Raw genomic sequence first — 26,799 nt, 5'->3', positions numbered from 1 at the left:
CGTTTGTAGCTGATAACACACACTTCATGTGATGTTTACTACTAGCTACCACACCAAGGTGCAAGTTAACCCTTAGGTCATTATAGGCAGTTATAATATCTATGAAGTGTGTGTGTGTGTGTGTGGGTGTGTGTGTGCGTGCGTGTGTCTGTCTGTCTGTCTCTTTCTGCCTTAGCCTCTCCTCTCGTTCTCCTCTCTCTCTTTCTCTCGTTCTCCCTCTCTCCCCCTTTCTGTCCCTCTCTCACCCTCTTTCCCCTTTCTTCTCCCTCCCTCTCTTTCATGCTGTCAATTGAGGTGGCAAGACCCTGGTTGTGGCTTACATAGAAAAGCAGATATCCAAACAGCTCAACTGCACACGGTCGTCTGCTATGAGTTTATGTTGATCTGCCTCCATTTAATATTCAATATATCTAAATCTTCATAGTGGAGTCTAGGCCTTCCTTGATTTCAGTTCTGTTACATACATGTACTTGTGAGTATAATAGTTGACAGAGAAGCCAATCTAGTTCCATTCTGTGTACTTGGCCTGACCATCTCAGGCTATTTTTGATAAGGAACTAAATAATTAATGATAAACATTTTCAAGGTATATATACTGAGGTATATACTGAGAGAACAATGTGACAGACTAATTCAGCTGTCATTATCACAGCTATTTCATTCCCAAGGTTATATGGTGCTCACGAGTTCTATTTGAAATTTATAAAAAACATGCTCACCAGACGGTAGTTAACACAGCATTTTCTATTTAGTACAACAAATTGGGGAATTGATATTCTAGCATATGCATATATAAATACAAAAGTGGGTGGCCACATGAAAATATATATTTATAAATGCTTACCTATATGATAGAATTTAAAGCTTCAATGCAAGTGCCTTAATTGATTGAAGCATGAATGAAATAAAAATACACCATTATATGAAGAGGTTCTTAATCTAGTAATACAAAAAGTGCCTTTCAGGGTATAAAAAATGGATGATTGACATTCTAAAATGTGTACAGCAAAATGTGCATATATGCGTAATCGCAGCAAAATATACATAATCACAGCAAAATATACATAATCACAACAAAATGTGCATATTTAACGCAAAATATGAACAACTACAACAAAATTGCAGACATTGCAAAATACAAAATTAGCATGTGTTAAACCTGCTAGAGGTTGAACATGGAAATAAACAAATATATACTCAAATGATGAAGAAAGCATAACGGAATACACCAATGTCCAAATTGTCGTAGCACAAATATAAAACTGAAATGATTGCGTGTCCACAATTGATATATAAATAGCTCACCGTGATCATTGGGAAATCTGAAACAGAACTTCAAAAAACTAACAACACTGAAGAAAAAGCTAAAAAGAACCAACAAAGTATGGAATCTCGAGCGGGTAATAAAATGCCACTCATAATTTCCTTTTCTTGCTATCATGCATACTATCCACATCTGCAGATCCAGCAACCTTGGAAATGCTTTCTGAGGGCAGAGGTAATGATGTAGCGGTGGTTGTCTCCTCACATTCCATGTCATCTGAACTACGACTTTCATAATCATCAGAAGTCGACGCATAAACTTCTGAGCCGGAAAGAGTCAGCTGTTGATGGGCAGCGCTACGGACGGCTTGAGCGATTTCCTGAAACATACTAGTCGGATTGAAATGTACATAAGCAAATTATATTTCTGCTAGCTACTCATAGTGCATAATAACATGAGTATGCCTAATAAACATACCGGATACAACACTTCATGTGTGCAGCGCATTGTCAAGGTTACACATTATGATATAACAGCAACTAACAGAGCTTGTGCTTGTAATCATTGGCTAGCATACAGAGCTTGCACTCCTAACTACTGACTGGTGTACAGAGCTTGTTCTTCTAACTACTGACTAGTGTACAGAGCTTGTACTCCTAACTACTGACTAGAATATGGAGCTTGTACTTCTAACTACTGACTAGTGTACAGAGTTTGTACTCCTACTACTGACTCTACTAGTGTACAGAGCTTGCACCCCTAACTACTGATTAGTGTACAGAGCTTGCACTCCTAACTACTGACTAGTGTACGGAGCTTGTACTTCTAACTACTGACTAGTGTACAGAGTTTGTACTCCTAACTACTGATTAGTGTACAGAGTTTGTACTCCTAACTACTGATTAGTGTACAGAGTGTATACTCCTAACTACTGACTAGCGTACAGAGCTTGTACTTCTAACTACTGACTAGTGTACAGAGATTGTACTCCTAACTACTGACTAGTGTAAAGAGTTTGTACTCCTAACTACTGATTAGTGTATAGAGTTTGTACTCCTAACTACTGACTAGTGTACGGAGTTTGTACTCGTAACTACTGACTAGTGTACATAGCTAGTACTCCCAACTACTCACTGGTGATCAACCATTGACTAGTAAACAAATAGGGCACACCCTGATAGATATACATACAAAGATTGCATTGCTTATAGGTATGAGTCCCATTTCTTCCTTGGAACGGTGTGAATTATGTACTATAAATGATAGGGAAAGTAAACATCATTTACCTGTAAATTAGACTTGACCTTGGCAATGCTTTCAGGTGGAGTCGCAGTACAGCTCATAAAAAATGGCAGCTGCACAATTAACTTCTCTAGTCGTGGGTCTCCCGCAATGAGGTGGCACTTCCTGTAGTCTTCCTTGAGCAGGCTATATGCCTCTCCATAAAACTTCAAAGCTTGCATTTGAAATTTGTATTTGAGCGCATTCACTAAAGAACCTGCATTAAAAACGATGTTGTTAGAAGAACGACTATTCTACAGTATCGGTTGCTATGACGACAATATGCAGCAACAACGATATGATAGCTGGCTTGCAAAGTTAGTACTGTCAATAGTTTAGTTGGTAGGGGCGATGGAGTATTCAATTATAACCACTAGTGCCCTGGCAGTCTGACGTGCGGAGAGAGATCATCAGGTGTAATAACTATACGTACAGTTTTTTTGGAATGTCAGTAAGCATTAGCGCAATTAACATGCTGAAAGTTGTGAGTTCAAATCCCATATGATGCATTGTTTTTCCTTACATTCAACTTTGGCTACAGACACACGAATGGATATTATTATTATTATTAAAGCAGTGATTACAAAATTTTTTTTCTGTGTTTTCCTTCCATTTTTAATAGTTAGCTATTTCACTTTTGTTCAAAGATCTGACACGGTTTGGAAAGTTTAGAGAGAAATGAGAGAAATTACTTCAGATACATAAACAAATATTTTTTGAAAATTCACAAAACATTAAAGAAATTCAGCAGGTCAAGTTGATCATTAGTAGCAATGTAATTGTAATGTCCAATAAACTTGTGTTTCGTGCTCTTATGATAGCCTTGACAGTTTCTCCCTTTCAGGATACTTTCAAGTGAATTTTTAGGCAACTATTGTGTTGCACTAACATATATTCAGTTCAAATGCCATATCACAACGTAATAAACTAGTATAGCTACAGGCTAGGCAAGAGCAGCTTACTATTTTTATTCCTTACTAATACTCCGACAGTCGGGTTTACTGTGAGAGATCATCATGTGTGCCGATAAAGCCCAGAGATTAAGTATATGCTCAACTATTCTAAAATGCAAAATGCAGGTGATTGGCACAGCTGTTAGCAGGTCGGTCTACTAATCTGAAAGATGGGAGTTCAAATCCAGTTGAAAGTAACACTTTTTTCTAAACCTATAACAATGGTTTTAAGCGGGTCGTATTACAGTGAAAACTAGTGTCCTGGCAGTAGCTTCCGCTTTAAATTAAAATCATGTTGAATTACATTCCAACGAATGTTCACAAACCAGAACAGTCAATCAGGCTTAAAACAATAAATGTACGGTTTAAAAGAATTGTAAAAAAGGGGCTTTATTGTAGAATGAGAGGGTCATTAGCAGTCTAATAAAAAGCCAGAGGATTAATTTTATTAACAATGCTAAGGAAGTGAATCAGCCACAAAAATGCACATTTTCTTGTAATAGTGGGAGTATGTTGGTGGAAAAGAGCAATGTTCTAGATGAAGCGAAAGTTTTCGACTTATTGATGTTTACCAAAGCAGCCATTTCATATAATTCATGCCAGGTGACTTCTCTATGAAGCGCTGGAGTACAAGTGAGCTGGCTGTATGTTGGTCAGACATACGCTGGCTTTATGTTGGTTAGACATACGCTGGCTGTATGTTGGTCAGACATATGCTGGCTGTATGTTGGTCAGACATACGCTGGCTGTATGTTGGTCAGACATACGTTGACTGTATGTTGGTCAGACATACGCTGGCTGTATGTTGGTCAGACATACGCTGGCTGTATGTTGGTCAGACACGCTGGCTGTATGTTGGTCAGACATATGCTGGCTGTATGTTGGTCAGACATATGCTGGCTGTATGTTGGTCAGAAATACGCTGGCTTGTGAAGACTAAGAAGTGTAGTGTAGAAGCTGAATAACAATAACGCACCTTCTTTCGGTCGCTCGTGGTGATATTTGGCCAAATTGGTGAAAGCGGCCGCTTGATGGACATAAGCCATGAAAATGTCTGCCTTGGAAGTGCTAAATAAGGCTTTGAAGTCCCATATTTTTATAGCCTTAGCTCCTATGTCCTTTGCGATCATGAACAAATTGGTGGCTTCCTCTGAACGCTCATCTTTTGCTGCCTTGACCCTGAAATCAGAATTTTATTCAGTCTGTAATTTACCAAACAAAGACGAGTGAAAGAAAAACCCAAACACAGGAAAGGGGAGAGCAGGGCACAGTGAGCATGTTTAGAGCCGCTTTTTCATTCAGAAAGATGCTTAGATGCTGTGAAATCTACATCTGTGAAGGCAGTTGTAGATCAGTGTTTGTCTTTTACCTTTTTGTTAAACCCTGTGTCCAGCTACAGCAAATAAAATCTAGCTATGAAAAATCTGCATGGAACTGGGTTTGATCTCACGACCTCTCGATCTAAAGATGGTAAACTTCCCCATTAAGCTACTTGGATTCATTGAGCAAATAATCATTACATTGATTAAGATAGTCACGCTTGAAGCGCTTGCTAGCACTGTTGCCAGCACTGTTGCCAGCAGTTGTTAAGCTGGACAAAAACGTAGGTTTTGTTTTCGTAAAGATCTAGCTTTCCAGGTAAGTTACTCAAATTCAAAAAGGTAAATAATCTATTAACCGTGCAACACTGAGCATTTAGCTAGTCTTTGCTGCAACAGAAGTCGAGTCTCTCACTCTCTCAAGTCCGAAGCCACACTTGAAGGTTAGGAAAATAAATGCATCGCCCGGGAATCAAACTTAGATATTCAGCTGAGCAACCAAACACCAGTTAGCTGCATCATGGAATAATTGTGCACAAACTTGTTACACCCGATGATCTCTCACAGTACATGGTGATAACCAGTACTAGTAAACACTAAATTACAATTGTCAAGCAGCAGAAGAAGCAGCAAATTACCACAATAATTATGGTGCGTTTACACTGGCCGATTTTGTCGTGCACAGACAAATTTGATGAGTCGGTGTCGGTAGGTGTGAACAGAAAGATCGGTGTCGGAGAAACCCAGCAGTGCCCGGTTGCACCGACAAATCGGACGCTCATCAGCCAATCAGAAGCTAGGAGCCTCTGATTAAATGAGCCTAGGCTTTAATGACAGTGCTAAGTTTCTGAAACGAAAGGGCTAGGTTTAATGAGAGGCTAGGAGACTGTCATTAAACTTTCCCTCGTTCTCTTTTTAATAGTGAACCAGCATGGCTAGCAACGATGTGAACGCGAGAGTACCAAAAAATCAAGTTTTTTCTTTAATTTAAATTAATTAAAAGTGAATAGCCAATTGTACGACTACTACTAGTTCTACTACTAGTACTACTGTAAAGGAATTTGCCGGCCCTTACTTGGCACGATTTAGATTATGTCATACAGAAATAAATTGCGTGTGATTTCATTCAATGTTTTATTAGCGAAGGAAATTCACTAGCCGAGGAGCGTACGCCATTTGCTCTGTCTACTAAGTGAGCGTTGCTCCCTTATATACAATAAAATTGTCCGTTCCGGCTAACGGGACCGAGTGAGAACACCGGCTAGCAATGTTTAAATGGCCAATAATTAGGCCCGCTAGTGCGTTGATATGACAACATAAACGATGACAATTGATAGCATAACGAGTAACAAGGCCAACAATAAAAAGAGAATAAAAAGGACAACTCATATAATAAAATATTTACAGACATATAAAATATATACAAACAAATAATTACAAGAAGTGTAGTGTTGGCCCGGCGTCCATCACACTACTACTACCACAAATATACATTCACCATTCAATCTTCTTCATTATTCATTTTATTTATTGTAATTACTCGGACGAAAGAACTGTACGTACAGTTCTTTGCTCGGATTTTCATTGCCTCATCATTCATTCATTGCTTGGCATTCAGTAGTTGCTTCTAGCGGTAGTAGTAGGAGCAGTTACTGTAGTAGTAGTGTAGTACTAGTATATAATTTTCCACATCAAGCGCGTTGATTTTTATGTGTACTCGTCTTCGCGTGGTCGGGTGAAGGTCAGAACGGCGAAACGCTGTGATTGGCTGTTGGTACCGACAAAAATCGTTTGATCGTTGCAATGTAAAGTGGGAGTCGGTGTCGGCACCCATACGTGAAATGTCGGAGGTACCTGTCTGAGTCGGGGTATTGGCACCTAATCGGAGTCGGTGTCGGCCAGTGTAGACGCACCATTACAGGGCTGGGCACATCCATTGTTTAATAACAATGAGCGTGGAATGATCAGCGTACAGAGGCAGTGGCAATGTTGATTAGGGTACAGAGGCAGTGGCAATGTTGATTAGGGTACAGAGGCAGTGGCAATGTTGATTAGGGTACAGAGGCAGTGGCAATGTTGATTAGGGTACAGAGGCAGTGACAATGTTGATTAGTGTACAGAGGCAGTGACAATGTTGATTAGGGTACAGAGGCAGTGGCAATGTTGATTAGGGTACAGAAGCAGTGGCAATGTTGATTAGGGTACAGAGGCAGTGGCAATGTTGATTAGGGTACAGAGGCAGTGGCAACGTTGATTAATGTACAGAGGCAGTGGCAATGTTGATTAGGGTACAGAGGCAGTGGCAATTTTGATTAGCGTACAGAGGCAGTGGCAATGTTGATTAGTGTACAGAGGCAGTGGCAATGTTGATTAGGGTACAGAGGCAGTAGCAATGTTGATTAGTGTAAAGAGGCAGTAGCAATGTTGATTAGTGTACAGAGGCAGTGGCAATGTTGGTTAGTGTACTGAGGCAGTGGCAATGTTGATTAGTGTACTGAGGCAGTGGCAATGTTGATTAGCGTACAGAGGCAGTGGCAATGTTGATTAGTGTACAGAGGCAGTGGCAATGTTGATTAGCATACAGAGGAAGTGGCAATGTTGATTAGCGTACAGAGGCAGTGGTAATGTTGATTAGTGTACAGAGGCAGTGGCAATGTTGATTAGGGTACAGAGGCGGTGGCAATGTTGATTAGTGTACAGAGGCAGTGGCAATGTTGATTAGAGTACAGAGGCAGTGGCAATGTTGATTAGTGTACAGAGGCAGTGGCAATGTTGATTAATGTACAGAGGCAGTGGCAATGTTGATTAGTGTACAGAGGCAGTGGCAATGTTGATTAATGTACAGAGGCAGTGGCAATGTTGATTAGTGTACAGATGCAGTGGCAATGTTGATTAGAGTACAGAGGCAGTGGCAATGTTGATTAGTGTACAGAGGCAGTGGCAATGTTGATTAGTGTATAGAGGCAGTGGCAATTTTGATTAATGTATAGAGGCAGTGGCAATGTTGATTAGTGTACAGAAACAGTGACAATGTTGATTAGAGTACAGAGGCAGTGACAATGTTGATTAGTGTATAGAGGCAGTGGCAATTTTGATTAATGTACAGAGGCAGTGGCAATGTTGATTAGTGTACAGAGGCAGTGGCAATGTTGATTAATGTACAGAGGCAGTGGCAATGTTGATTAGTGTACAGAGGCAGTGGCAATGTTGATTAGTGTACAGAGGTAGTGGCAATGTTGATTAGCGAACAGAGGCAGTGGCAATGTTGATTAGTGTACAGAGGCAGTGACAATATTGATTAGTGTACTGAGGCAGTGGCAATGTTGATTAGCGAACAGAGGCAGTGGCAATGTTGATTAGGGTAAGATTGTTGGATGAAAGTGAATAGTTCAACTGTCAAACATTCAAGAGACATAAAAACTTGAGCTACTGTCTCGGATTGAATTTCAACTCTTTTAAGACAAATTTTTGTTCGTTCAGACGCAATTAATTCATGCAAAATTTTTTTTGCTGATGCACGCTTGGTATTTTTGCTGTAACAGTTTCTGCCGTAGAGAATGAATTTGAAGTTTTTTGGAGTCAGCAGGAAATTTGGCACAAGACTTAATGCTTTTGACGAATGCAAGCCACGTTCAATATTTCTTTTTAGTTTAGTGAAGCCGGCTGCAAAAAATGCGATTTACGTTTGCCCACAACGCAGACCCCATACTCTATTATAAAAATATAATGATCAGAAACATCGGATGCCCAATATTGAAAAACCACGATACTATGCTGTTAATTATGAGAAAAGAAAAAACTCACTAGTTTGTTATTTTCAACACAATGATAAGCTACTATACTAAACTTATTGTGTCAAATCTTTGGGTAGATCTGCTTTTCCTGTGATCGATGATGAATGTTTTTCTATAAAACTAAGGCAGGCCATTATAAAGGCTTTCAAGCAAAATGAATGACATACACAAGCCATTATATCTAGGCCTTTTGGCAGAATGAACAGTATATGACAACCATTACAAAGGTTTTCCATAGCGAAAGAGTTAATATATTAATCAAGTTAATATTTGCTTTGTATGTATTTTACAGATTTTGGTTTTAAAATTTTTCAAGTGCACTAACTTAAAAAATTAGTATTTGTTTGAACAGCTGTACCATCCATCCTAATTACATTTTTATTCTCACGATATAAGGTTTTCGAAATCAACATGATGAATAGTCAACTAATTACGTACGCTCTTCATGGTAATTATATCAACCTTTCCCTCGGCCTCAATGAGCACCAAAGTGTATGCTCGTCGCAAGTCATCAGCTTAAGACCTCCTCTTATAAATTCAGCTTTTCCGGAGTGCTGCTTGATAACAGACCAGAATTTTAAAGATCAACTTGCACAAAATTTTAGTAGATTTTATTGGAGAGCGCCGGTATTTTTCAATCATTTGCAATTGTTTTCATGTTCGAGGTGATCTGACTGTCAGGATGTTTCAAGATTAAAAACAACAAAACGGGATCGTTATTAAAAATGCTCAAATGAAGGTACGATTATTACATTTATGGTTGCATAGAGACCTACAGAATAGAGATGCTGCAGCTTGCACGCAATAGTCGATATCAACGATAGCAACTAGTGACATTTCTTCTGAGTATTTTAGCCACGATCAGGCTTTGTTGACTTTAACCTTGAAACATCCTGGCAGTCAGACCACTTCCAATATCAAAAACAATCGCAAATGATAGAAAAATACTGATATGTTCTGATAAAATCTACTGAAATTTTGTTCAAGCTCCTCTTTAAGGATGGTACAGGTGCAAGAAACTAGTACAAAAATCAATTCTTTTACGACTTGATGACCTGGTGAGATTTGTAGAAAAAAGACAAGTAATAAGAACAACTACCAGTGATAAAGGAAAAAAATGAATGAAGTATGGCAGCGTCGTGCTGTTTTTTCTTGAAGCACAAATGAAGGAAAAATGTTTCCTCATGAAACAACGAAGCTTTCAAGCTTTTAGAATTTTAGCTTTTAAGAAACTTGTCCCAATTATAGCTGATGGCGAGGATCGCTCCACAGAGTGTCTAGATGAGAAGTCGATACTGTACAGTGGCATTGTGACCCAAAAGACACCAAACTGGTTAACCTACATGAGCCACGAAATGGAAGAGCAGATGAATGCTCGCTCAGCTGACAGTTCGATCTGTCTTTTAACTGAGTCTAAGTACAGACAGCGTCGAGGATGATGTCTAGTGTCTAGATGTCTAGTGTCTAGATGTCTAGTGTCTAGATGTTTAGTGTCTAGATGTCTAGTGTCTAGATGTCTAGTGTCTAGATATCTAGTGAGTCATGAGCTAATTTTAAATAGTCAAAATCTTGCAACATTTTAAACACAGCTCTCAGTTGAGAAATGTGACAGAGAAATGCTGTAACAGTAAAGATAATAGATTGGCAGAAGAACAAAGAAAGGTTAGCCAGAAGAAGGTGTACAAATGTTCTCAAACTAATTAGAACGCGAGGGTCTGACGCGATGAGCCGATGAAGTGAGAGATTCGATGTATTAACGCGAGTAGCAACAACTTTCGCTTAGTCAAGAATATTAAAATATTCTTTAAATTTTATTTTAGAGTTTACTTAAAGCTAGGAACCTTCAAGTAAACCCACCTACCAGTTTACTTTTAGCTGGGAAAAGGCATATACACTTAAGAACGTATGTTGAAACAGACAGCATAATTCCTTCTCCAGAGCTGAAACAGATGGTCTGACTTACAGAACAAAGCCCCAGCTGCGCACGAGTGTAGCATGGCCATCATAGTTTCTTGCTGCCATCACACTGTTCTCCATATTCCGTGTCTTCAACATATCAGTGACATACTCGAAGAAACTCACAGAGGTTCTATAGCGCTCACAGGCAGAACTCGGGTTTTCCTTAAATAGGTGCCCTTCGCGTGATTTGTAATCCGCTAGAGCCATATAAACGCTGTAAAAATTATAGCAAAGGATGCTGACCAACTCTGAAGCATCACCATCACTATGTTTACATAGAGCGGATGACATGGATGTGGAGTTGTGCACACGATAAGTTACCGTGTGATAAGTGCTTCAATGTACATTCGCATGTTGCGGCCATTTTGTTAAAAAAGATAAGGAATTCTAAGTCAGAGATCAAAGTCGCGAGCTTTTGTCTCGCTTAATCACACATTTTTGAAATAAGAATAACTGAAGAGTGGAAAATGTTTAAAGTGGAATCGGTTACACGGTATTTTCTGGCGCATTATTTGCAAGTGCTGTTTTATTGCATGCATGAAAGATACGCTAGAATATACGAGTAAAAAAATCGCTGGACATGCAGGATTTTGGCATTTCTATCTAATCAATAATGTAAACTTGTGGATTAACCGCGCTATGGAAACATAGTGCATGATATCTGGAACACAGGCGATGCACTAGGCATGACTGACACACACGTTCACATAGATGCTGCCATTTTGACACAATGACACTATAAAAAGTTTAAATATAATAAAAGATAAAATATTATTTATATTTACAAATCTCAGTGTTTGTCTGTCTGCCGTTTGTCTGTCTGTCGTTTGTCTGTCTGTCGTTTGTCTGTCCAGTTACAGTGATGAAGTTCAAAGTATGAGAAACATGTTTTGTACGAGATATATGAACTTGAAATCTCCAGTTTTACACACAGGCGCGCTAAACAACTTGGCTATGTGTCCAACAGGCCTTGATGATGGATAATAGTGCGCAACACACTTGTTACACCTGCCAATCTTCAATGCCGATTGATTAAAATACTAACGTTTCGGCTAGCACCCATAAGGTGCATGACGTAATTCTTTTCTAACGCTGGCTCAAGCTATAATAATCTCTTTTATTATAGCAAGTTACTAAAGGTAACTTGCTAATTATATTAGGCAATTAAAATATATTAAATAAGCAAAAAACTTGGCTGAATAAAATGAATTTTCCATGTAAAAATTTTTTATTAACCGAGCAATGCCAAGCATTCAACTAGTAAAATACAAAAAAGCTTGGTGACTATTAGTTCACTGGTTAACTCGATAAAAAATATAAATAAAGTATAGTCATTGTTTCACATTTTTTCAAATGTGGGACGTTATATAAATAACTGAAGAAATGTAATGGTTGATGCATACCAAACTTGATAAAGTGTGTATATTCTTTCATGAAAAAAAAACAGTTTTTAGTGTAAATCTTTTGCTGCTAAGAAAAAAAAACATTCGAGTTTTGTTTATTTTTTATTCTTCATTACTAAAAACTTCAACCAATGTGTCCATAAAAACTAACTTTCTGTCGGCAGCAATTTTTCATTTCTCGCTTGGTAAGAAGTGCAATCGGGATTTTTGCGATGTCTCAAAAACTAATATTCTAATCAACTTGAAAACTTGGAATTATTCTGAAATGATTCTGAAATATGACGCACGTTGCAGAGTGGCCAAAATTTCGTAACCACATACGTGAACCGCAAGTAAAAACTAAGTGAAATTACACAACCGAGTTGACCAGCGTGTAAGATCAGGTCGGGGACAATTCCCCTGAATATAATCTCGCCAAGGCACCAATGTATTAACTAAAGTACATACAGATCACATCTTTCTTTCCTTAAGTAGTCCCACCATGTATTCAGTTAGAACATACCCAAAAAAAACCACTTACTCAGGCAGGAGGATGGGAACTTCTGAAATAAACTTGGTCTTGGCCTGGTAACAAATCTTATAGGCAGCCTCAAGTGCGCTGACTTTCGGCTTGACTTGAGGTGCAAGAGAGTCTGCTTTGAACAGCGATACGTGAATGGAAAAATACATCCTCACTCGTTTCCAGTCCGCACCGAGATGCTTTAAATTGAGCTTTTTCGTAGCCTCATCCAACATGGCATCCTTCTTCTCTATCAGACTCTCCAAACCAACTTCCTTTACCTTCAACTTGTGGACATACAGAGCACCGCTGGCGAAGGCTTGCAAGGCTTTGCATAGACTGAAAAGGTCTTGAGAGGTTGCTATGATGCACTTTGCGTCGACATGTTTGTTGTGAGGCTTGAGAAACTCGTCCAAGTCATCCCAGTTACGGCTGATGGCGAGGATCGCTCCACAGAGTGTCTGGGTGAGAAGTCGATATTGTACAGCAGCATTATGGTCCAAAAGCTCAGAAAGAGTCTCCAACAGCGTGCCATTGAACCAGTCATGAAACTGGCAAAGACAGAGAAAGAGATGAGCCACGTCTGACGGAGACCGCATGACGACACCCTTGAAGTCTCTTGTGAAAAAAATAAAAGGATCCTTGAGTTCCCTGATAAAGACCAATGCTTTCTTGAAGTTCAGCTGGTCTTGAAGGAACTTGGAACACGATTTCCGTACAAAGTCGGGCTTGTATGGCCGTTCAGGAACACAATTCTTTCCGATGTCAATCAGTTTGTCGATGTGGAAAGTAACAAAGCATTTCTTTAACTGCAAAGATTATGAAACATGACATGATGAAATGATGACAGCTACGAGTTTTGTGCTAAAAATATTTTTTCAACTGCGATTTTATTAATCTTTCCATCTCAAACGTTTCAACCAGGACATTGGAGCAAGCTAGCAGACTTATACCGAAGAACGTTTCCATTGGCAACATTGATGATAATTACCAACATTGACCAATATACTAACATGCTAAGTGATTGACGACCCAGATATCAGGTGATAAATGTTTTATATATAAACAACTAGGGAATCATTAAAGAAATTCTTTAATGATTTATTATCTTTTGATTGTGATCAATCGTTGCTATAGATTGGGCAGCAAAAACTAATAAACTAATAAAATAAGGCAAATAGACTGTTACGAATAAATTTATTGCTCCGACATTTCAGCGCTGCCAACTTTTAGCAGTGTCAGCGCTTTTCTAATGCTTCAACATTTAAACCGAACAATATTCCCAAATCTTGAAACAGCGACTTCATCCTTAAAAAATGTCAAAAATCGCCATGATGTGAACATGTGACAATCGTCGGCAGGCCCTCTACTTAGCCTGGCACTAGAGATACAGGCTGGCACTCGACTCGGCCCAAGACAAGCTAGCCTGCCAAAAACCGACCGGAAAGAGAAATGACCAGCCTAACCCCAGGCCAGAGCCTCAACAATGAAAGGATCGCAGAAGTTTCCTTGCCACACCACAGATGAGACACTCGCACTGGATCGACGTCGTGTATATTTGTTGTATACATGCCCTCTATTAGAAATTGATGCTACTGATAAAACAAATTGATAAACTGGGTTCAACAATGGCTGGCTCTAATAAAGCGTAGAAACCTCGAGGATTGCTCGATATGTCCTTTACAAACACACTGGATTCAAAATATTTTCTAAAATATTACCTTTAACAATAGACATTTTAGCTCATTAAGTTTGCAGTTTTTCTTCGGTATTTCAAGCGGCATCATACAAAAAAAACCAGAAACTGATAATTATACTTCTGGAGTGGTCAAGAATGTTAATGAAGCGACATCGCCCGATTGTATCATTAAAGGAGTATAATAGTGATGGTTCCTACACCATTGCAATAACTATTTCTTGTGATATCTGACAAGATCCCAGGTCTATATATTGAATACTAACATTGTCATGACCTAATGGTCCAATGAAGCACACCGATAGCAAGCTCAGACAGACTGTCCAGAAATCTGGTGTAAGCCATGGTTGAGCAATACTAATCTTTTCAAATCTCGAAATAAAACAACTGTCCAATTTTTATTCAACATTTCTCATAACTTATTACATATTATTGTAAGTTAGTACGTATAACTTTACTACAATTATTCATTTTTATATCATTTATTATTTATAATAAAAATTAGTTCAAATCCTGTAGATATAAACAAAATAAATTGCCAGTAGGAAACAATTAAACCAATATTGCCTAAATGCTCTAAAGCTGACTATGATATAAGCATGGCTGCTGATTTACGTACGCTGTCTTTATATTTATTTTACAGACTAAGCTACATGCAAGCATTGTTCATTTTGTAAACCTTGCTAAAAAGCTAACATTTTTTGTGAGAACTGATCAAGGTATCATGAGCGATTGTGCTACGAGCCCAAAGTTTCTCATTACTACCAGTAGATAACTAGTTCAGCTATAAAGCTATAGTTCTACCCGAGGTCTGCTGAGCATAAATGTGTTTACCCCAGGGTACTGCTTCCACCCCGAAAAAGTCAGTTCAGTGTAAAATGGAAAATTGTACAAACAGCTTTGTCCCAGTTGCCAACACCAGATCGGTGCAATGCTGCCTACTATGTTTGTCAGATTTTGATAGATATCATTGACGAAGTACAACATAAAATTGACCAAACATATCTAGCAATAACACCAGAAAAATTTCGATTTATTCTGTTCTCCAAAATAAATCAGGTAAAAGAGCATTATGTGGATTTACTTGAAGATAATTTGAAATCAATACTAATTAGTAATTACTGGTTACTATAATTATTATGCATACAGTCAATAGCATGTAACAACAGAGTGACTCTCTTTGGTGTTTATATGCTAGTAAGCTGTCAAAATGAAATGAATACTGATGTTGTATTTTATTGGCTAAAATAGTGACCCATTTTGCATAGTCAGAGTTTGATTTGGTTTGGTGTATGGTCTTTGCAAAAACGTATTTCAAACTGTCGACAGACTGGCAGCCTTTTAAACTCAAACTCTACCGGTGGAAACACAACTCTGACGAGTTGTCCATGTGTAATCGCCCCTTTAGTACATGCTTGAAAAAAGTCTAAAAAAAACAAAGTATGCTAGCGAATAAATAAATATTTTTAGGACGCATTTATGCATTAATGTATAAATAATATCTAAAATAATATTTGATTGACTCGCGGGCTTTCAAACTGTAAAAACCCTATCAAGTCATGACTACTTAGCAAATACAGTGGAACCTCGGTTTTCGAACGACTCGCAGTTCGAACAAATCGGAGTCCGAACAAAAAATTGGAGAAATTCTTGCTTCGTAGCTCGAACAAAAATCAGAGTTCGAACGCCGGTACGACGCATGAGTGCGTACGTGAGGGTGGGATGCTGAGCGGCGTACGGGTGTAGATCGCTCTCTCCGTGACCAACTGTTGTCACATTGTCCGAGATTAAACAAATGTGTAGTAAATGGGCCGAGTTACAGAATTTCGTCGAACTCCACCACCCCGATAAAGCTGCAGCCACCAGAGTCATCAATGACTTTAACGACACTATCAAGAACCACTTCCGAAAAGTGCTAAAAAGAAGGCAGAAGCAAGTGTTATTGAATAGATATTTTAAGAGAAAAGAACATCCTGTAGCTGAGTAAAAAATCCTATTCATAATTGTTTTCTTTATCCTTTTTTTTTATTTTTACACGTTCATGTTAGCGTAATCTTTCGTATGGAAGATTACGACAACGCGAACGTACGATTAGCCTGGGTTACATTTATGTTTATGTTATTTGTGTCTTTGCCATTTTGCTTAACATTTTCTGAGATATACATTGCTTTTTATGTGTTGGTCAGCATTTTAATGTGCAATTTCATGCATAAAATAATGTATAAAATACTAAAAAGGTAAACATTCAGGGTGTTGGAACGGCTTAAAACTTATATATATTAATTCTAATGGGAAAACCTGTTTCAAATCTCAAACAACTCGGTTTTCGACCAACCTCCTGGAACGGATTGTGTTCGAGAACCGAGGTTCTACTGTAATACAAATTTATAACAAAAGCCAAAATACTCGATACTTCTACAGAAGACAACTACGACTTGAACACTTACTGTAAGATGAAATTCCACATCTTCAGGAGAGTTCCGTTCCTTCTTCTTCAGAAACTTTCTGATGCGAGGATGATGAAGCTTGACATAGCCATCCTTCTGGTTAGTCTTTTTCTGCATTCGCAGCCAGAAGCCACTGTCAAAGTCACGCCACATTTGCTCGGAAAACTTGTCAAAAGATTCTCTAGACTGGGTGATCTGCGGGAGAGTTAGTCAACAGCATATGATAGATGCTAAATATAACAAACATCATTTGTTAAATAAAGAATGGATAGGAGTGCAAAGAAATATACCCATAAAGCAACCAAAATATCATAATCCTACGTAATCCATAAATATGGGAAAAAAGGTGAAACTATAAAGTGAGTTTACTCGGGTAAGGATCAGGAAGGAAAAAATTTCCCAGAACGGTCTTGGCTCTAGGTTTCGAGTGCTAAAAATAAATGATATGCATGTATCATCTATATATTATATACATTTCTTAAAGTTGATGTGTGTGTCTGTCGTTGTATCGGTCCATCTTTGCTATTAAAATCCTGGAATAAAGAATCCATACAGCAGAACATTTGATCTCGCATCCTCCTGTTCTCCAGTCCAGCGCCTTACCAATTTAGATACGGGAGCTTGATAGTTTCACTAGGCAATACATAGCGCTACATGGAAGCAAGTACGCTACCGCTTTCCATTACGACACAGCGTGATGGTGTAACGTCACGGAGAGGGGTAGTTCTTATTAGTAAGCTTACTCAAATTATCCGTTGGCAATATGCTAAGCTAATAGCAAATGGCAGGCAACTCTCATCATCTCTCATTGTTTATAAGCTGATTTTTTATACCTGGGAAAGGCTGGGTAGCACAGCTAGTCTAAATATAAATCTCGAAGTTTGTGTGTCCTTCAGTTTGTCCGGCTATAGCTATTAAAATCTTGGAATGAAGAACCTTTATCACTGAAGATTTGATCTTGGAACTTCCCTTTTGCCAGGCAAATATCTTACCTATTTAGCGACACACGATTGATGGATGCATTGGTCGATATATGTCGCTATGTGGGTGAAAATATGCTGCCGCTCTCCGTTACGGCGCAATGTAATTATATGCTTGCTCTCACAGCTCTTATTAGTAAGACCTTACTCAAATTAGCTGTTGGCAAAGTGCCAGGCTAGTGGCAAGTGGCAGGCAACCACATTACCTGTCACTGTTTTATAAGCTGTTTTTAAATACCCGTGCAACGACGGGCATTTCGCTAGAGTACAAACAAAGCTTTCACATTTTCATTAATGCTTGTCAACAATCTGAGCAAAATATAGCGTCCAGTTTTAATAAACATCTGAACATGGTGCTGCTTGGCTTTGAGGTTTTAGCAGTTATATATAATATTTATGGAACTTTATTAATTGTAATATTCATTTTGTTTGCCAACATATGATGCTTATTGACCAAAGTCTAAGTTGGGTTGGAGAAACTATGAACAGAAGCGCTCTTAATCTAGGAAGAGAAATACAGTAATAAAACTACACATATGCTCGAGTAGAATGTTCAATAGAACTACCTGCATAGAGAGCAGTTCACCTATTATAAATACATCCCCACATACCTATATATTCACAACAATACAGCTAAGCCTTAGCATATGACGATAATTCATGTTGATCTTTGCTATGTATGTTGAAACCTTCATACGCTGAAACCGTCGTATGTTGGAGCAAATATTCTTAAATAAAACATTGTATTTTGGTTTGTTTGTATATTGTTTGTTGTTACTTTATCCTAAAGACATGTGAACTTAGTGTAGATTCGACAATGCTTAGGTTTGATAGCAAAGTGGGTGATAGGGATACAGGAGTTAACTTACTCTAACTTACACTAGATATAATATACTTTAACCTGATTTGTATATTTGGAATATTTTGATGATTCATCTAAAGTTTCTACCAGGTTATTACATTTCCTTGCAACACTTTGATGTTTTGAAAATGTTGAGCTGTCTTATGTTTGAACTCTATATATCGAGACAAATATTTCACGCAAGCCATATGTGGTATGTTGAAAATTTGTATGTAGGAGTGATTGGAAGTCAAGGTTTGGCTGTACATAGGTATGTCCAAAAGTACGCAGGTAAGCACTACGATTCGAGAACGTTTTCCGTTACAGGGACATCACATTACACGAACAGTAAAATACGTGTAAATTGCCTGATCTGCTCCAAGATCATCTCGAATTCATCCCTTTGGCCTTTTAAATAGAAAGGCTTCGTATTTGATGTTACATCCACGTAAATTCTTTACATTAGGTGGAATTTATGTTATAGGAGAGTCTACTGTACTCAATGTTATTGATTAATGTGTGCCTACTTACAAAGTTGCCCTCTCTACCTCTTAACCAGGGCCTCAAAAAACTAACGCTAACGTTAAAAAACCGCTAAAAAACCACAACGCTCCCAAGGCTCATGCACACTATCACTCAAATCGATGATTAGTTGTGCGATTGACCGCAGCGATGGGCAGCTACTATGACATTTTGCGATAAGCCACCAACGTAATCGTTGCTAGCAACGATGCGATGAACTTTCAACATGTTGAGCTTTGACACCGATGATCGCATCTGTTAGGATCTCGATTGGCTGGTTGTTGACTGCATCGGATTCAATTTCGGCAGTTGTCAACGCAATTTCGTAATTTCTAACTGGTTGTTGGTTAACGATCACTTACAGCTAATCACTCATAGTGTGTACACCTTATCGTTGGTGATGGCATCAAAACAGTAAATCGTTGCAGTCCATTGCACAGCTAAACGTTGATTTGAGCGATAGTGTGCACGGGCCTTTAGTGTGGCTTCGAAAAGACGGATCAACACAACTCTTATTATAGTAAATATTACTTTTTACTGCACTATTAACATGTCATTTAGTTTTTTACATGGTTTTATATGAGACATTCGTTAAAAGGCTGTATAATTATTTGCGGTATTGACAAAAAAAGTTTTTGAGATACTGAACAAATGACAGTGTTTTATGAAGATTTGCACCATAAATGACAGTATCAAAAGGTTTGGGCATATAATACTACATATAAACAAATTGTTATGAGCATTTCTAAACAGATAACCAAAATAATAAAAGTAAAAGGACGTATAAGGAATTTCTGTACTTTTGATTGAGTTCTACAACACTGGAGCTTCAAAAATCTATATTTAGTTCAAAAGGAATTGTGCTATTATAACTATTTTCAGAGTCGATGGAAAGTCGGTAATACGGCCCATGATCAGGAGTCCACTTGTGCATATAAGACTACGTTGACAAGTGTTACAGACTCACATTAAGATCACGTAAAAAAACAACAAAAACATCTGATAATGGCAAGCGTACATCACTAGCTGTTACTATTAAATATAAAAGAGACCACCAGTAATGATTAAACAAAGATATTCCGACTAGAGATAAACTCTACATATATATCAAAACTCACGTAATGGAGAGCTCGAAGAGGGGCACTCAAATCAAAGAGAACAACAGCAAACAGAACCTTTCTGTTCTCAGCTGACAGCTTATTGAAGGCTTTCTCAAACAGTTCCAAGAGCAGAGTGTCAACTCCCTGCTCTACATCTTCTGAGGAGATATGAGTAACTTCAGTGGTGGGAGTGAAGTCAGTGCTAGCCAACTCACTCATCAGGTGAAGAGACAAAGGATGTCCATCACACTGCCTCACAAGATGTCTCTTATGGTGTTCACTCAGGTTTTGCTAAAATATATATAATAAGTATGAATGTACAGTTGTTGAGTTGTACCAAGTGATTTACCACCTTCTATTGATGGCGTGAGCTGGTAAGAGATCTATGTTTGCATATAATAGCACATTATATTTTTTATTTGCAACAGTCTTTATGAAAGCAGCAGACCAAAATTAGGTAAAAAATTCATATAAAATTATATTGAGAGCTAGTCTTGTCTATAAGTTTATATGGCTACTAGATAAATGGAGACAGTAGCGTGCAAGTATATACATTATTAAGGCCATACAAGACTCCTTGTATACAAATCTAATTTTTATAGGTTACAACTATAAAATATGGAGTAACATAATTTTACTATAAGAAAAATAAACATACAAGCATGCATTTCTGTATGACATTACTGCTAGTACTAACCAAATGCTCAAAATAATGTGAACCATGTGATTCCACCTGCCATAACTGAAGTAACGAACAGCTATTACAATAAATTTCATTTATTATAAATGAAATTTACTGATTGACCTGAATAACATGTAAACATACTGCCCAACATAATTTAATTATAAGTAACACATAAACATACTGTCTAATATAACTTTATTATAAGTAACATGTAAACACATTGTCTAATGTAACTTTACTACAAGTAACATGCAAATGTACTGTCCAACATAACTTTATTATAAGTAACATGTAAACACATTGTCTAATGTAACTTTACTATAATAACATGTAAACGTACTGTCCAACATAACTTTATTATAAGTAACATGCAAACACATTGTCTAATCTAACTTTATTATAAGTAACATGCAAACAAACTGTCTAATCTAACTTTACTATAAGTAATATGTAAACATACTTCTAATATAAGTTTATCATAAGGAACATGTAAACACATTGTCTAATATAACTTTAATATAAGTAACGCGTAAACTTACTTCTAAAATTTCTATATTTACATACCAAACTCGGACCAAGGAATTTGACAGCGTCTGAATCAGGCAACTTAGAAAGAGGCAGATCTCTCGTGTATTCTTTCATCTTTTTCTTAATAGGAACAAGGAGAGGCTGCTCTGATGACTCATCAATCATGAACAGTGATTGGCTAGTGACCACCATCTTCAACTGTAACACTGACAAGTGTGAGCGGGTAGGAGAGACAAACTTCTAATCTAAGCGGAAATGTTCGTGGATCTACTGACATATTTAATTTGAGTAAGAGCAGAAATAGGTTGTTCATAAACTAGTCAAAGGACAGATGAGTAGATCAAAAATGAAAAAAAAACAGGTGGGAGAGATAAGCTTGTGATTTCAGCGGAAACAATTACATAAGATCTAGGCACACTTTATCTGTGCTAGACTGTAGAAAAGTGACGAGTAAGAGGTAAGAATAAGAAATATTAGAATAGAAAAACCTCTTGTGATTTCATGGGATGACGGTGAGAGGATAGATGAAGAAGCACACGCAAAAAATGCAGGCATGCAAATGCACAAACACACCACAAAAGACTAGAGAAAACTGCCTGAAAAGGAAGGACAAGAAGGTTGACTTTTTCTCACCTCGACGGATGATTGGAGAACCTTCAGCATGACGTCGTTAAGAAATTCTAGAACATTCAGTGCTCTACACGACTTGTTATTAGTATCCAGAAGTCCAGACAAATCATCGATGATCAGCACAAACGTGTCTGGAAAAGTATATGGAGAGTTATAAGAACGACAAACTATAGTAACCGGAAAGAGTGAACGGTAGTAGGCAAATAGCCCAAACTCATAACTTTTCAAGTACATTGGTTGCGCGGGTTTGTTAAATTTAGTCAAAGGAATAAATTATGTAGTGAACAACCTTTTTTGTTTAGCAACAGAAAGCTAAGAAAGCAGTTCATGACATCTTCAGAGGAAGAAAAACTGGTTGGAATGAAGGACTGCTTGAAAATCTCTAGCTTCAGATCCTCAAGTTTAGTCACTCCGCTAAAAAGAGACTGTGTGGTTTGCATACAATGAAATACAAATGAAACATACATTAGCACATTTATTTAAAACATGTCCAACCAACATAACAAAATGTAATACCACATCGTACCTTCATATGGTGAGGATAACTCCAACTATTTTATACACAACAAACAAAACGAAATAGCATATTGCCGGTAACCTTCATAGGATGAGGGTAACTCTACCTATGTTTTTACACAACCAGCCAAACAAAATATTTTAGCACAAGCTACCTTCATAAGGTGAGGATAACTCCAACTACTTTATACACAACCAGCCAAACAAATTATCATAGCACAAGTTACCTTTATTAAGTAAGGATAATCCCAACTATTCTGTATACAACTAGCCAACCTAAATGTCCTAGTACAAACTACCTTTATAAGGAGAGAATAACTCCAACAGTTTTAAACACAACCAGCAAAACAATATATCATAGCACAAGCTACATTCATAAGATGAGGATAACTCCAAGTTATTTATAAACACCTACAATACAAGGTGCTATAAAATGGGGCACAGCTCTGGAAACAATATAATACAAACGGGGCCATATCCTTCAATACAGCAGCTACTGCCATGGCAGTACCATTTTTTGAGGCTCAAAATCTCGGAATTCACGTCATTTTTGCCGGATTTTAACCCTTTGGTTGGGGAAACGACCAAAATGTCGTTTATCGGTTGCGTAGGGAAATGAGATTTATGTCGCTTTCGGTAGACGTTTATAAAGATGTCGTCTAGTAACATTAAACAAAGGATATGAATGCTAGTAAGTTTTAAATATCATCAACAAGATATTAGTCAATGAATTGCAATATGAAACGATTATCTTAGAGGTGTTACTTTGTGCTAAAAGCTAACGAAATAGCGTTTTCTTGAAAAAGAATAAAAGTTAGAAAAACCAGTCAACATCGGCTCGACTTTCAAAACGGTTATATAAAAAATCATTTGATCCTGTGATCATAAGCGATTTTTTGTCTGATCAGAATAAAAACAATTCAAATGATAGAAGTGATGTAAACTTTTTGGACTTTTATTATGCTTGCAATATGCAGAGAAAAATGATCGTTATGGTAGCTCATATGGCAACGTTATAGCGTTGGACTCTACCGAAAGGAATGCTTCTAAGCATTTCAAACAGAGACAATTGTAGGCTACATGGTTGTATTTTTTTCTAGTAGTATACATGCAAATGAATGCTTATGTACAAACAAAATTTGTTCATTGAAATAAATGCATGTAACATTCATGGCACAAACTTACATCTCTTAATTGCTCAGTATTATAGACTATATTATAAGTGCATTATTTTTAAGAATGGTGCTCTATTAATTTTAATTTTTAAAATTATTTCATAGGAGACTACTCGTCTCCTACATCATTCAGTGTTGTACCCGGTGATAATTCTACCTTATGCTAGCTGTGGCCAACCCTTTTAGCAGCTTTCATTCACATTATATCTTTAATAAGCGTTGTTAAAGACAATCTCAATAAACATTTCTTATTTGGAAAACTGGTTTATAATGTCCAATTTGCTGTTAGAACATGTGCCCTATCAGGAACCAAGTAGGCTACATTTGCACCATTTTGACTGATTACACTAAAAATTTTCCGAGGGAGAACCCCCAGAACCCCACCCTCCTGCCGAGAGGGCGCGCGGCACCCCTCTCGGACTCTTCCTGCAGCAGTACCATTTTCAAACAGGTAGATACAGCCCTGAATACAAGAGTAGGCTCCGACTAGGATTATTTATACTATGAAAAGTGTGAGCAACTAAGGAATAAAAGTTAGCCAATTGTGAAGTGGGCCAATTGCTGTAAACCGATGATTTTCCTCTTGGCTCAATTTGTGTTAAGGTCTAATAAAAATAGAAACAATGAAACCACCTACCTAGCATCCACGTAGAATTTGTTTGTGTTCGTGAGTTCGTCATATAGGTGTTTCACCAGGAAGCTCTTTCCTATTCCAGGCATTCCACAGATATTAATGACTACAAAAGCCAGTCCACCAAAGAAGTGTTAATATAATTAATGCATATTTGATTATCACGGATGGTGTATACGAACTCTGCTTAGCGGTGAAAAGATGACAAAACTGACATTACACAGATAGCTGACAGATGACAACAATTATGATAACCGGTACAATAGCAGTCCCCTGCGGCATGAGAGATCGTCCGTCGTGTGTAATAAATAGATTCTCAATCCTTATCTTCTGTGGTAAGGTGGTTGAAAGACCCAGATGGTAGTGAGTTTGACTGAGAATCAGACCATCTGGGTTTGATTCCTGCATGGTGTATTTTTTTCCTTTATCGTGGCAAACAGACAGACACAGCTCTTAGAACTGCAAAAATTACCAATCAATACTTTTAGAAAATACGATGCCGACGTCAAAATGAACTGCGCTACAGATGAAAAATCAGCCTAATGTATGATTCGTCTGTTATCGAAGTACTATGTGTTATCTACTAGCTACTATGTGTCAGCTACTAGCTACTATGTGTCAGCTACTAGCTACTATGTGTCAGCTACTAGCTACTATGTGTCAGCTACTAGCTACTATGTGTCAGCTACTAGCTACTATGTGTCAGCTACTAGCTACTATGTGTCAGCTACTAGCTACTATGTGTCATCCTAAATAGCTGTATCTTACGCTTGGTATTCCTGTCGTTTTTGAAATCTAAGAGAGCCATAAGGCGAGCCATAGTTTCCTCTCGACCATGGATAGCCCCTTTGACTGCGACATTCGGTTGTATAGCCGTCTCACTTAACCAAATGAGCTTGTCCTTTACCTACAGCAGCATTGTATGACTGTTTAATAACATATGATGATCGAGCACTAACTACCAACAGACCAGCCCATGTTTCAGTAGCTTCAATGAAGTCATTATTGTTACAACAAAAGCAGCTTGCTAAATAATAAGTGGAAACAATAGAAATTGAAATGCAGTAATCCCACCATAATCCAGTAATCCATCCCTAATTCCCTACAGCTTTTGAAACTTCCATACTTCACAGGGTCAAAAATATTCATTAAAATAACAGAGCTATAAAAAAAACCCAAGTACACAAAATATATAAACCTCTCTCACACTGAAGTCCAGAGAGATCTCACCATAAGCATACTTGTGATAGCAGTCAAAAAAGTATGTTGTTTTCCTGTAACATTTTGTGAAAAGTAAAAATTTAAAAGTGATTTATCACGCCTCTTAAATGCCCTTGATCCTCAAAATTTTCTAATGAATCTAGGCAAGCAGTAGCAGCATAAATTTCTTCTATTTTGCTAATTTTCATTATTCACAGGGATGCCGTTCCCGAATAACCATGAAAAATAAAGGATCACTGTAGAACAGGAAGTTGTAATACTCACCTCTGGTTTCAAATCATGAAGTATTTGAGGCACCAAATAATTTAACTTAAGGATGAGCTGGTGAAGCTGATTGCCATTGTGAGCCAGCAATATCTGTAGAACTTGAGTCAGATTTTTGGTTGAGAGCAGTTGAGACATCACATCTGGGTCAAGGTTGAATTGAGTACACTGAATCTGTAGTTCCTCTAAAGCTGTAGGGTCTATCTCTAAAATAATGGAACAAGTGCTGACATTACAATGAAACTGTCAGTACATGGCCTAACATTATATCTGAACATATGCTAGCATTATATCTGAACATACCCTAACATTATATCTGAACATACCCTAACATTATATCTGACCATACCCTAACATTATATCTGAACACACACTAACATTATAACTGAACATACCCTAACATTATATCTGTACATATCCTAACTTTATATCTGAACATACCCTAACATTATATCTAAACATACCCTAACATTATATCTGAACATACCCTAACATTATATCTGAAACATACCCTAACATTATAGCTGAACATAGTTTAACATGACATAGAAACCTTACGTATAACAGTTCTATACTTGTGAGCCAATATTATTGTCCATATTTGAGCCACCAGGTGAAATACAACACAGATAAGTGAAACCCACCAACCTTCATGAAGCTCCTGTAAGAGAGTAACGGTCTGCTGCCTGTACCACTCTTGAGGACTTCCCCCTAATGCCGGTCTCCCCCACACCTGTTCCATCTGAGACGCTGTTCTAACTTGGGCCATAGTGCGTTATGTGTATGCACACTCCAAAGCGGCAAACAAATTCTGAAAGAGAGAAACAAAAACAGATTTTGGCAGAGGAGAAGAGTTCACAAGATTAGATCGCAAAAATGTTTTAAGAGACACTACTAGTTTAGTGACCAACTTGAAGGTGAGACAGTTAAACTAACATATTAACTTTAGTAGCTTTTTAGTGTAGTACACATTAAATTATAGATAGACACAACTATAGATAGTTATAACTATGTGAGATGTTATAAATTTTATGCATCCTGACAACTGTAAAAAGTTACCACAGCTTTTTGATATGTCAATAACTAAAAAT

The 26,799-nt window shown here is 37.7% G+C and overlaps 1 protein-coding gene across 1 annotated transcript; it reads right to left on the bottom strand.

Moving 5' to 3' along the window:
* Positions 1-809: 809 nt before the first annotated feature.
* Positions 810-26,476, bottom strand: LOC137408393 (uncharacterized). Its single transcript, XM_068094905.1, has 14 exons — positions 26,357-26,476; positions 25,709-25,914; positions 24,992-25,130; positions 24,230-24,329; positions 22,191-22,315; positions 21,905-22,032; positions 21,308-21,469; positions 20,077-20,349; positions 16,616-16,810; positions 12,494-13,281; positions 10,575-10,784; positions 4,475-4,677; positions 2,551-2,762; positions 810-1,643 (listed from the first exon to the last, which is right to left on the bottom strand). The coding sequence occupies exons 1-14, from the start codon at positions 26,448-26,450 to the stop codon at positions 1,416-1,418; spliced, it is 3,063 nt and encodes a 1,020-aa protein (XP_067951006.1). The 5' UTR covers positions 26,451-26,476; the 3' UTR covers positions 810-1,415.
* Positions 26,477-26,799: the final 323 nt, after the last annotated feature.

This window comes from Watersipora subatra, chromosome 11 (assembly GCF_963576615.1).
Source record: "Watersipora subatra chromosome 11, tzWatSuba1.1, whole genome shotgun sequence".
Lineage (NCBI taxonomy): Eukaryota > Metazoa > Bryozoa > Gymnolaemata > Cheilostomatida > Watersiporidae > Watersipora > Watersipora subatra.
Note: the sequence above shows the minus strand (reverse complement) of the source record. Positions and strands in the feature narration are given on the sequence as shown.